This window comes from Barbatula barbatula (assembly GCF_947034865.1).
Source record: "Barbatula barbatula genome assembly, chromosome: 15".
Lineage (NCBI taxonomy): Eukaryota > Metazoa > Chordata > Actinopteri > Cypriniformes > Nemacheilidae > Barbatula > Barbatula barbatula.
In genome coordinates this window covers 15,918,054-15,931,694 of record NC_136778.1, presented here as the reverse complement: position 1 = coordinate 15,931,694, position 13,641 = coordinate 15,918,054, and the positions used below count along the sequence as shown (strand labels likewise).

Sequence of the window (13,641 nt, the reverse complement as noted above, 5' to 3'; positions counted from 1 at the left end):
TTTGATCTGATTTATTGTGAAAATGGTCAGGAGAGTAGAAAGAGAAAGTAGACCACCAGTGACCCCTTTGTGTTTCTTTAAATGTAATGCCTGTAAATACTGTGAATTGAAGTGTTCAATTAACAAATATAAAGTACATTATTTGAATGCTCAAGGATTCCAGATTGGACTAACGGGGACAAAAAAATCCCGCATATCAATTTCAAAGGGACCAACATTATGTCTGTTAACCAAAGAAACTTTTAACTTTCAGGTTTTAAAACAGTCTGGTTCTTATGTTTTAACTTTCAGGCATGTCTGGTTTATTGAGTCTTTTTAAAGCACCGTGTGATGTATTTTTCTCTTTTCTGTTAAAAATCAACTCCCTGCTCGGTGCTTAAAGGTTTGATCCAAACACCAGCTCCTGAGTTTTGCTCTTTTAGATGTGGTTTTATCTTCCAGTATTACATTCCTCACATTGTGCTTTTGCTCTTTCGTCACGCTTTTCCAGTATTTTACGCATCTGTCTGTTCTTCTCATCTCAATCATTTGCTTTTGGTTCCCAAGTGTTCGTGGCAGATGGCTTTGCTGTGGCTGATATACCCCTTAAAAGTTCATACCTTTCATTGTGTCCAAGGCTCTTACGTTTTAATTTCCCATTCTGGTGTGACTCATCACTTCTAGTTAAGTCAAAGTGTATCAGGAATACAAATAATAAACAGATTTTAAAAATGTGAATGGTGCTTTTCCATGCAAAACTCACTGCCATGATGCTGAGATGTGGGTGGCTGTCAGTGGGCGACAATGTTGTTTGGTTCCCAATGTTTTTTTTAAATACCTTCTTTTGTATCTGCTTTGGAATGACATGAGTGTAAAAAGCTACAAGACTACAAGACTAAAAGATCGACTTGTTCACTTGAATGGAGAGACTGTGTTTGTTGGCACAAACAATAAACGTTACAAATATGTAAATGTAATATACATTATATTAATGAGGACTTCCATTGTTTTCATAATATAGGGATAATTATATTTTCTCTGCCATTAAAACTAAAGTTCACAGATTGTTGTTGACATTTATAGAAATGAAGAACATTTGGCAGATTTATGAGCATTTCAAACAGTTTCAAAGAATGTTTACTATGGATACTTGTAAAGACATATTTCAAAGCCGACCCTGACAAATGTGTTTATATGTATAAAGCTAAAGCTGAACTAAAACAAATTCAGTATACTGTATGCATACTGTATATACACTGAAAAAGATTGAAACATATGTTTAGATTAGATTAGATTCAACTTTATTGTCATTACACATATGTACATGTAACGAAATGTAGTTTAGGTCTAACCAGAAGTGCAATTAGCAAGTGCAGGATATACAGTTAGAATAAATACAGAATACAATATTGATAAAATATTATACAGCCTTGCGCTCAGCAACAGAACAGTTCCCGTACCAGACTGTGAACCAGTTGGTCAGGATGCTCTCTATCGTGCAGCGATAGAAGTTCACCAGGATAGTTGAAGACAGTTGGTTCTTCTTCAGTGTCCTCAGAAAGAAGAGACGCTGGTGAGCCTTCTTGACCAGGCATGAGGTGTTGGTGGTCCAGGACAGTTCCTCCGAAATATGAGTCCCCAGGAACTTAAAACTGGAAACACGTTCAACAGCCATCCCATTAGTGTGGATGGGGTCGTGTGCCTTCCTGAAGTCCACGATGATCTCCTTTGTCTTGGAGGTGTTAAGGAGCAGGTTGTTGTCTGAGCACCATGTGGCCAGGTGCCGGACCTCCTCCCTGTATGCAGTCTCATCGTTGTTGCTGATGAGACCAATCACCGTTGTATCGTCTGCAAACTTGATGAAGGACTTAGATCCGTTCACAGGCCTGCAGTCCAGTGTGAAAAGGGAGTGCAAGTCAAGCTCTAGAATTGGCAGAATATACAGAAATCACACAAACTGAATGAAGCTTTGATTCTACATTAACTACAGGCCAATGCACTATATGAGTGTAAGCGCTTCAGTCTGATATAAATCAAATCTGGTAACTGAGAGGGGAAGATGAGAAAGGAAGCAGTCTTGCACAAAAGTCAAAAGGTCAAAAGTGAAGGTGTTGAAACCAAAGGTAAGATGGGTAACACTTTACAATAATGTGCTATTTACTAATACGTTATTCAAATCAAACATTGTCACTGTCAACATTAGTTATTACACGGCTCTTTGGAAAGGTTCCTTTCTGATTGGCCAGTCGCAACATTTGCAGGTTCGTTATTGCCAGATAACAACCTCTTAAAACTAACAACTGACGGTAACCTGGATGCAGCGAATCCTTTTGACAGGTTTATTTTGACAAATTAAATAAAAAAATATGTCTTCTAATAACATATATGACATTATATTTACAAATGCTTTAACCAAATTGCCTGTTCGGGACATTTGAATGTCGTTTCTTATCTTAAAACCGAAAATAAACGCCATTTCCTCGCGGAAGGTCTGCAATCAGTAAATATGAGCTAATAAAACATTTCAAATTCACATTTCATGTCCAGTTTTTCTCATTTGCCAAGTAGCCGTGTAATAAGCAGGATAATGTACAAGCAGCTGGCTGCTTTCGCGAAATAAGCCCCTTCAGTGATCACACTGTCGTAGCTTATTTCTGCGATAACAACCGGCTCCCTGTACTTACATTGACAAGGATTAATAAATGCTGAAAAACTAAATTGTTCATTGTTTGCAAATGTTTGCTAATACAGTTACTAATCTTAACTAATAGCACCTTATTGTAAAGTGTTACCGTAAGATGTTACAACTTCCAATTTATCAAGGAAATTTATTCTTTTTGTCAATTGTATATTAATTGTTTCCTATAAGTGTTTGTATAGAAAAGTAGTCTAGCAAAAAGAGTTCTAAATACTATATACTAAAAGTTCTAAATGAGGTGCTTCTTTTTTTAGTTTCTTGTTATTCCTGAAGTGGCTATTCTCAGGATTCTAGCTTGATCGGGTATAATTCCCACAAATATTTTTTCTATATATGTCACGATCGAGGTGCAGTGAGCGGTTAAGGGATTAACAAGCAAGACTTTATTAAATGAATAAAAATAAAAACCCACGATGGGGGACAGACAAGGTATTTGAAAAGCAAACCAAAACTTCCCACGATGGGCATACTAGAGAACAAAATAACTTTGCTGAACAAGAGAATGTAAAACAGGAATCTGTAGAACACGACAAGAGGGTAATACAAAACGAACCAGCACAGCACAGGAAACACAAGGGCATTATATAGGGGAACTAACAAGGGAAGATAACAATAGGCACTAATGGAAAGCTAACGAGGAAACGAAAGGGGCAGGGAATAAATAAATGGCAGATCTAGTGAAGGAAAGTGAAAGCTGATGAACGTTTGTGAATGTATGAAAAGTAGGATGTTTGGTACACAAATGTACTGATATGAAACTGTACGGATGCTATAATTTCTCCTGTTTGAGTGATGGTGTTTCCCCTTTACTAAAACTCTGCATGTAAACCAACACCGTGAAACCAATCCATATCTGCCCCCCTCTCAGCAGCCAGCGTCAGAGACCCCCTGGTTATGAATCTTCAGCAGCAAACCGATACACCATATACACCCAAATTAGAAAGCAGAGAGAGGTGTTCACCCCCTAATCGTTACCTTCTAAAACTCAAACACACACACACACATACACATTTACCTCGTATGTAAAGGTTGACATATATTTGATATATAAAACTGTATAGCTTTGCATAGTATTTATGGGTTTTGGTGATGTGGTTTTGTGGAACTCAGTGCAGGTCAATGTTGTTTGGTTGTCAGAGTTCTAATTTGTTCTGCCTAAGTAAATCTGGATTATTCAAAATAAACAAGCATTTATAGCAATTAATAATTCCAATAATTCCACATATTCCACTTATTTCTTTAGTTTTCTGTGATTTCTTTTTTCTTATTCTTATATTTATTTTACATATCAAATAGATATTTTTCAATGCAAAACTGCGAAAATCTGTAGAAATAAACTGAGATGAGAAATGAGAAAATCATCATGAGGTTGAATTTTCATTTTATTTTATTTTACTCTGTTTATTTCAGTTCATTTGATGTAATTTAAGTAAAAATAATCTAAACACTAGTAGTTGTTTAGTTGAAACGATTTTCACAAAAAAAAAATTTAAATTTTAAATTGTGAAATCCATTAAATATACTAAATTGAGTAAATGTGAGTAAATAATTTAGTTAATTTAAGTAATTTAAATATTTATCTTAAAATTTTTCAGATTCAACTCACTGAAAAGATTAAGTGTAATTTTTTAATCAAATAAATACTCAGATTATTTAAATTTATTTAATCAAAAGAAATATGTAATTTAAAAAAGAAATGCATTTTATAACTTTGTATGTTGAATAATTTTTTTCTATTTCCCAGTGAAAAAACACTTAAATTATTTCATTCCGTTAATATGGCAATTTATTTTTGTTATATTTGCCAAATCACTGGATTCTTTTTTATATGCATGACCCACTCTAAAAAAGTGGGTCCCAACAATGAGTGAAAACAAGCATTTTTTGTTGAAACAGCCCAGATTAGGTTAAATTCCCCAACAATTCCTCAACCCTTTTGACCCAGCGCTGGGTAAAAAATTCCCAGCACTTTTAGACTACATGCATCAATGTCACCTAAGGCTCATAAGATAATACTTAAAAACTTGGTCATTGGTCCTTGTGTTCACCTGTGGCCGTCCTGCATTCCAGCACACACAGCTAAACAAACCATCCCACACATTCTTAAATACGCCCTTTAAATCCTGAAGGCAAAGCAACAATTCTGGAATAGTCTTTTTGTTTAGAGGCGAATCCCTGAAGCACACAGCATCCTGCCCCTCCCACAGTCCCTGTTTCAACCCCCATCCCTCCCTCCCTCTCCTCCCTGACTGTATAAATACGTCCCAGTGTAACGTGCCCAGACTCAGAGAACCTGACTCCAGACCCGAAGACACATTTAAACATATCAACCACCAACCAAGAGGGAGAAAGAGTGAACGCAAAAGATTGAAAAGACTCAGGTTAGAAAGGTCATCAAAGGAACGTCGAGAAGTGTTCGGCTCTGGTTACACTTGTGAGGTGCACAGAACAAGCCATTAATAGAAGAAGGTGAAAAAAACAGGAGAAAGAGTATTGCCAACTCCAATTTGTGGTGAAAGAACTAGGGAGATATAAACAGAAACAAGTTTCCGGGTCTCACCATGTGGTTTTTGGCAACCTTGTTTGTTTCATGCCTGCTGATGGGCACCCAGGTTCAGAGCAGCGCTAGTTTCCGTCGATCGAATGAACGTAACGGCCGTTGTCAGTACAGCTTCACGGTGGACAGCCCCACAGAGGCCAGCTGTCCATCACCCGGTTCAAGCCCCGAGATGGAGTCCCTGAAGTCTCGTCTGGGGCTGCTGGAAGCGCTGGTCACCCGTCTGGCCGGAGGAGAAGTCGTGACCGAGTTCTCAAGAAGCTCTGGATCTCAGTCAGGCCTCCCGAATGCCTGCAACCAAGCCACGGAAGAGAAAGTCCAGCTCCAGATAGAGAAGCAAAGACTGGACAGACAGGTTCAGGATCTTCAGAAGAGGATGGAGGAGCTGCGTCAGGAAGCAGAGAAGCTGAGAAACAAACCCTGCACTCCACAACCTCCATCCAGAGTGCTCATAAATGACAACAGCTTCAGACCGGGATCAGGTGAGCACGGACCACCAAATACTGTTTTATTTCTTAAAAGAATTTTCAGAAGTGGTTTCATACATGTGTTGTGTTAGTCTATTATGAAGGAACAGCAACAGTATGTTTTTTTAGATTCCACCCAAAGGAAAGCATGTGAACTGTTACTATGGTTACCAAGATCTTTCTATAAGCATCTATTTGGTGCCACACTTAAATATGCTCAAAATTTCATGCTTTTTGAAACATAGAAATTATCATTTTAATGTGTATGTGTGAATTTTGCTTTATTTCTTTTGGGGGATCCATTAAATGTTAGGGGGTCAGACTGAATTTCCATCAGAATGCGTTGATTTATATTCATACATATGGAATACATTGCATATCAAAATACTTTGGATTGAAAATTTAAGCTTATTGACACAAATTAATAGAGTAAAATTTGTGACAATGTCACGAAATCCACTGAGACTGTGTTGAATAGCAAAAATAGCAAAATAATTCAAAACAAATGTTGGTTTGTATAAACCCATGTTTGGGACAAATATTGACATTTTGTAGGTTAATTAAACCAATGGCTGGCTTTGTCAACCCAACCATGCATTTGTGAAAATGTAATGTTAGTTACAATTTAACATTTTTGCAAAGCAGCTTAACAGAAAACACATTGTGAAACAAACCAGACAAGCACCTAAGTGGTCAATTCCAGTGGTGCGACTTGTAAACAGGTGTGATGTCTGGGAAACAGGGTGTGTGAACACATTGGAACAGTGGAACGTATTGTTTCTGTGTATATTTCCACAATTACACCTGGCTGGCAGTTTGAATCACACATACCTTAGTGTACATATAACTAATGGGCCAGCAGATATGACTGATATTCTTGCCAAGGAATGCCACAGTGTACATCAGAGATGAATCCGAGGCATCCTAAGCACATCCCGCAGTCTGTCGTAGTTCATAAGAGTGGGCAACATGAGAAAGGGAGACATGAGGGTGTTGGAGGGGAAGCACAGAAGCGGTTAAACATAAGTAGTGTGCTAACACTCAGCAGTTAAATCTCTCTGACAGCTCCCAGCAGATTTCTGAATGATACTGCATGAGGAGGAGTGGAGGTCAAGGGTAACTGATCCCTGCTGGGGTTATTAGTGCACGTTTAGATTTAGTGCAGGTGGTAGGTTGTAATAAACATGTCCTGGTTAATAAAATACACCTCTAGTTATTTGTGAAAGAAACATTTTATAAAGTAATATTTATGCTCCAAATGCAGTAGATCTTGTGGAATACAGTTACGGTACACCTTGTTTAATAGTATTCAATGTGAAAATTGTGACATCACTGTTGGGTTGTCCCATTTTTTGAAGCAAAAAACTTAACAACGAAATTTAAAACAAAGCAAGACCTCTCTGATACGTCCTGTGTATTTGATTTGTTTGATCTTTTGGCAAGTGTTCCTCTTCTGACACTTGTGCTCAGGACCATGGTTCCCTACATCTGCACCATACATCACGAATGAAAAAAAGGAAAAATTATTCGGAGGCCCTCTTTGTGAAAAGAAGATGGGCTCCGCATCTTGAAGGACCTTTGAGATAAAATAGGAAAACAAACAATTTGTCTTGCGCGTACTCACTCCTCTTGGATTAAGGTGCAAGTGTTAAGTGTCCTTATAACGAAAAGATGAATAAACTGTACGTTTTTATTTTAAACAAAGAACAAAAATCAGTTCTGATTGATTTCATAGCTGATGTCAGTTTGACGCCAATTGGCCCATGTGAAGATAAGTAACTTGCACTTTTATGTATCAAACAGAGATGGCGATATTGAGACAAAAGTTACAGACTGCAGCTTTAACTAAAGGTGTGAAAGTTTATATACTTAGGTTCCATGTGTGCCTCTATACATACGGAAAAGAAGAAATGACAGCTGCTCAACTAATAATAGAAACTTTGCCATAAAAATGTCCCGTTAAGTTCAAGCGTTTGGATTTTGTCAGTATCACCTCATTAAGTTTGAATTGGACACAGAACTTGTGCTCCCTCTGGACTGTTTTGGAAATGTTTACGCAGATGTTTGCGAATAAAAGGGAATTCTCATTTGCAATTGTAATGAGAGTTGGCATCTGCTTAAGAACCTTGTGTTGCAAGTCCCAAAAAAATTCAAAGAGAAAAACAAAAGTGAGTCTCAAGACACAGAAAAGCCCTTGTGAATAAATTAGCGTGCAACACGTCACCAGCTGGTCCAGAGTTCTTGAAGTTTTGCCTGAGCTTTCTGATATCCTTTGGGCACAGGGAGTAAACCTTGCGTTTTTAAAGTCACCATAAAATGGAAGTTGCGATTTACATATTTTCCGTGACATATATCTGAGTGCAAGGAATTCTGAAATTATAAAAAATGTAGGGCGGGACTTTATTTTGCCCTTCCCATTTTGGTTGGTTTGTTGGAAGTTGGGCTTGCAGAGGAGGGCTAAAAATGCCTGGCCATTGGACAGTCGGTATAGTACTACGTCTTTTTTGTTGCTGACGTCATGTGGTGAAGAGTTGTTGGTGAGAGGGGGAGAGGAGCTTAACGTTTTAAATTTAAAGATTAATTTATAAAAAATAATGTTGTGCACGGATAAATCATTTATAATAATCACTGCAACAGTGAAACACTTCGAATATTCCTGTTTGATTGTATGGTGACTAAATAAATATGAACTTCTGTTGCCTCAAGATCCATGTCCATGAACCAACAGATCCTCCCACTGCAAGTCTGAACAAGAAACCCTTCAAAGTCAGTTTCCAGATGTTCATGTCACAATATGTCATCTTGGCCATTATGAAAGCCTTTAAACATGTTAGCACCCGATCATCTATTTGCATAGATTGCCCTTTACACAAAAAGGTTATTCAAGTATCATATTTTTTAAAGTGAAAAAAAGCAGACTGAAAGTGTTCTCAGAACAATACTTAAAACTACACTTGACTTATATTTGTATGAGAGTATAAAATAGTTACAAGTATTACTAGTTATTACTTGATATACAAATGCCAACACTATACTAATACTAATATACTAAACAAATACTTAATATACTTACTAATAACACTTTTTTATATTAGTTATTTAATTATACTATTATAAAAAACACTTGAACTTACTTAAATATACTTAATAAAATGAAGTATAGGCTACTTTTTTTTAGTTAAAAGAACAGTTGCTCAGGATATTTTACATTTATATTTCAAAGTTTTTAGTAATTATTAACAATTGTGCGACATTTCATCTACACAACTTAATGTTTTTAATGTGAAACTAAAACGGCCAGTAGGGAGCGGCATTTTCAGTCACTGAATCATTCAGCAGATTCGTTTGAAACGGCTGCTTTATTCAAGAATTAAAGACTTGTCTGTAGAATTGATAAACTGAAACACTGACTCGTCCAAATCATTCAAAAATCAGATTCATTCGATTCATTCGTTCAACATAAAGGCGAAAGTACTCCAAATGGCCTTTGTAAAAGGTGTTCGAATGAACATTGAAGGGTATTGAGATACTTCTTCCAAAAACGAAAATTCTGTCATCCTTTTCTCAGCTTCGAGTTGTTCCAAATCATTATACATTTTCTTTGTTCTGATGAACACAGAAAGACAATTCTGGGGCACTTTTTGTAATACAAATACCATTGTGTTTTTCCTACAATGGTAGTCAATGGGGCAAAATCTGTTTGGTTATAAGCATTATTCCAAATACTTTTCTCCTTGTTAATCAGAACAAAGAACTGTATAAAGATTTTGGACAACTCGAAGCAGAATATTCATTTTTGGGTTAAGAAATCCCTAAAATTTATGCAACATTATTTACGTTATGATACCGTTTAAAAAACAGACATCCTGTCTTCCATTGTTCTGACAAACAAGCAGGCCTACTACCACAAACCTAAGCCGTAGGATAAGTCTAAAGTTGACGCGATTGAACACTCAAACAAACCGCTAATATAAGTATTTTACCATAAAATAATATTGAGATTGTTAAGCAGGGTGTGAGAATGTGTGCCCTGCTGGAGTGCACGTCTGTGTTTGAGATGTGTTGTGGGAGGTCCAGAGTCTGGCAGGCTCCGTGACAGCTGGGAATCTACTCAGAGCTGTTTATTTCCTTCTGTTGGATTCCTGACTGTCAGTAGAGCTGCCAATCCCCTAAAACTATGCCCCTATCAGGCAACTTACAAAATTAATACTAAGAGAAAGCTCGGAGACTTCCGTCATGAACCATTCAGCTCAATTAAGCCTCTGCACTTGTGTTCAGTTTTGAGAGGATATATCTGTTAAAAAATATTCACACTTGTATATTTAACCTATACAATTCACATAAAATTTAGATTGAGGTGTTTGGTCATGTATGATATGATAAGTACGACCCCTGAAGCTCCAGAGGAATTAGATTTTATCATGGCAGGTCAATTTTCACATAATAAAGGATATTGGGTATTCTTATATCATATCAAGAGTTGATCAAGTGTCTTTGTCTTTCAGGACCTGTTCCCTCTCACCTGATATCCATACCTGAGAAAAAGGAAGATCACAGTTCAGGTACAGTAAGTGGTACCACACATTTACACACATAAGGGTATCCAAAAATTCATTAATGAATTCAGAAAACTTAAAAAGAGAAGTTGTCTCTTACTTTTTTGTTACGATAAGACATTTAATTCTAGTTAGATAATTTCTTGTGCTATTTGTTTATTTAGATTATGAGCATCGTGAAAGTCCAGGATATCGAGAGCTGACAGCCGTGGTGACTGAAATTTCATTCCCAAATCTGGATGGTCCAGCAGACATCACGGGTGAGCATCACGTCTTAATAAAGAGCCACAATGGAGTAGATGGAGTTCTCCAAAATACGTCACACTGGAGTGTCAAAAAACATTTGGTATTTTTTTAATTCATGTTCCTCATCTCAAGTGGCAGAAAAAACGATACCATGCACATAACGTTCATTCCTGCTGACAGCACAACACAAATACAGTTATTTTTACCATTGCATCTAAAATAATCCAGTTTAAAAAAGGAGTTGTATGTTTAGCAAGGCGCCAAAATGGTAATGCCAATTACTTGATCCGAAAACTTAGCTAAACAAAGACTGTTGGGTTTTGGGTTTTCCCTGCCAAGTCTTTAAAATTCTGCCAAGTATCCCCTTAGCGCTGCACCTATCCCTTACAGGGTATTTTAGGAAAGGGTAAGTTTGTCTCCATCTCGATCATGTACACTAGAGGCAAAGGAAGGACAAGGTGTCCTCTCTTCCTCACATGCCACATTTAGCAGATTTCAGTTTGGAAGGTCCGGTTTCAAGTGTTAAAGGGATAGTACACCCAAAAGTAAATATTCTGGTATTTATTCTGGTGTAGAGTTCAAAGCCGTTATGAAATACCCCGATTTAAACCGCACCACATAGCCCAAATATAATTATATTTACTTTATTTTATGATCTTTGTTACGCATATGAAATAACTGTTTTATAAGTGCAATAAGCCCCACGAACCATTGGGTTACAGTGCATTTATAACAGCTACAGGGTTTTAGGCAATCCGCGTCGTGCCACAACGCCCTTAGCTGTAACCCACTGCTTTTTGGGGCTTATTGCTTTAATTTAAAGCTGGTTTTCATAAAATGTTGTTTCCTCAGGTTGTGGTGACCTGGTGTGGGTAGGAGAGCCCGAGATGCATCGTAAGGCTGACAATATCGCCGGTAAGTACGGTGTCTGGATGCAGGACCCTGAAGCCAAAGACCCTTACGGTTCAGAGATGGTGTGGCGCATTGACGCAGTGGGCTCCGACATGCGTCAACTCTTTGGGTACGAAAACATGGAAAAGCTGACACGTGGCTTCCCCACCAAGGTCCTCCTCCTTCCAGAGGCTGTGGAGAGCACCGGCGCCACCATGTACGGCGGGTCCTTTTACTACCAACGCAGGCTCAGCCGCACACTCATAAGATACGATCTACTCTCTGAGAGCATCGCCGCACGCCGTGACCTTCCCCATGCTGGCTTCCACGGTCAGTTCCCATACTCCTGGGGTGGCTACACGGACATTGATCTGGCGGTAGATGAAAATGGTTTGTGGGCCATCTACAGCACCAACAAGGCCAAGGGCGCCATCGTGATCTCCCAGCTGGATCCTCATAGCCTGGAAGTGAAGGGGACATGGGAGACTAATATCCGGAAGACAACGGTGGCTAATACTTTTATGATCTGTGGCAAGCTGTACGCGATCGCTAGTTACACCTCACCCAACACCACCGTGAATTACATGTACGACACAGCAACCAGTCAGGGGAAAGCCATCTCAGTGCCCTTCAAAAACCGCTATCGCTACAACAGCATGGTAGACTACAACCCAGTGCACAGAAAGCTGTACGCTTGGGATAACTATCATATTGTGTCTTATAAAGTGAGGCTAGGCAAGCAGGAGTAATGTGAAGAGATGTTTATACTGCAGAGCTTATTAGAGTTTTCTTCTACCAACCAGCTGTTGTTGGATTCACTGATATTCATAGACAAGCATAGAGACAATTTGAGAGCTGAAAAGAAAACAAAATGGGAATAATAATGATTTGTCAATGTGACTGTGGACCACAAAACAAGTCACAAGAGTCAATTATTTTATTTAGATTAATACATCCGGACATAACATAACAAATAAGCATAACATCTGGAATCTGCGTGCAAAAAATCTAAATATTGAGATAATCGCATTTAAAGTTGTCCATGAGATGCGCTGTAGCAGGCTGTTGCTAAGGAGAAACAGATTTTGAAACAAAAATGATTGTTAATATCCTAAAGATTTTTGGAATAACAGAAAAATTGATAATTTTGACCCATACAATGTATTGTTGGCTATTGCTACAATTATACCCATGATAGTTATGACTGGTTTTGTGGTGGTCCAGGGTCACATTTAAGAACCAATATTTTTGACTTAACATTTTTGATAAAATTAAGCACGAGATACCTGTAGATTTTTCTTGATAATGTAAAAACAAAGCTAGACACAATACCAGTGAGCGATTGCATTTACACAAATAAATTAATTTATATTTTTGTATCATTGTCTGCGATGCTCGTAGTGGTAAATATGAAAAAATATATTTTGTCCTTTGACCAACAAATTCCAAAATGGATTGAGTCGTGTATCATGATAACAGGTTTTTCATGAATGAAATTGCATTTTTTTCCCTCTGTGGATCTTATTGTGTATAGAGAAACTATTTTTCTACCTTTGTAAGTAATGTCTTGTCTTTTGTGTTTACAGCACTGATTTTAATTTCAAGGAATAGTTCACCCAAAAGCGAAAATTCGGTCATCATTTACTCACCCTATTGTCATTTCAAACCTGTACGACTTCCATTCCTCCACAAACACAAAATATTGTTTCATGTAATGTTGGTAACCAAACACCGCCACCACACATTCGGTTCTTTTGTATGGACACAAAACCAATGCAAGTGAATGGGTGCCGGTTAACAGCATTCTTCAAAATATCATGGTTTGTGGAATGCAGAAGACAGACAATCGCATAGATTTGAAATGACAAGAGCATGAAGATTTTTCATTTTTGGACTGACTTTTTAACTGAGAGATTGTATAAAAAGGTAGACAACTCAAATATAACCTTTACAGTACTTATTTGTGTACTTGGTTCACGTATTTCAACTTTGCACACAAATGTCCCTTCTGTCTCTTTGAATTTGCCTTTAAGACATAATCATGTGCTGCTCGAGATGCTAAGGTCTGAGATCTTGTAGCTATTAACTTTTATGCAAATACATAAGAATAAAGTCACGAATAAAGCATTGTGGCGTTTTATTGACTTTCGGGATTTATGAAATGTTGTCTTTTAAATAGTTTATAGTAGTGGTGTCAGCTTCAATGTTGCAAATGTAAATGGTACAAAGTTTAAAAGAAGTTTGAAT

At 37.6% G+C, this 13,641-nt stretch overlaps 1 protein-coding gene across 1 annotated transcript; it reads left to right on the top strand.

Annotated features, from left to right (window-relative positions):
- Positions 1 to 4,957: 4,957 nt before the first annotated feature.
- Positions 4,958 to 13,510, top strand: myoc (myocilin). Its single transcript, XM_079474473.1, has 4 exons — positions 4,958 to 5,716; positions 10,207 to 10,263; positions 10,422 to 10,517; positions 11,356 to 13,510. The coding sequence occupies exons 1-4, from the start codon at positions 5,239 to 5,241 to the stop codon at positions 12,141 to 12,143; spliced, it is 1,419 nt and encodes a 472-aa protein (XP_079330599.1). The 5' UTR covers positions 4,958 to 5,238; the 3' UTR covers positions 12,144 to 13,510.
- The last annotated feature ends 131 nt before the right edge of the window (positions 13,511 to 13,641 follow it).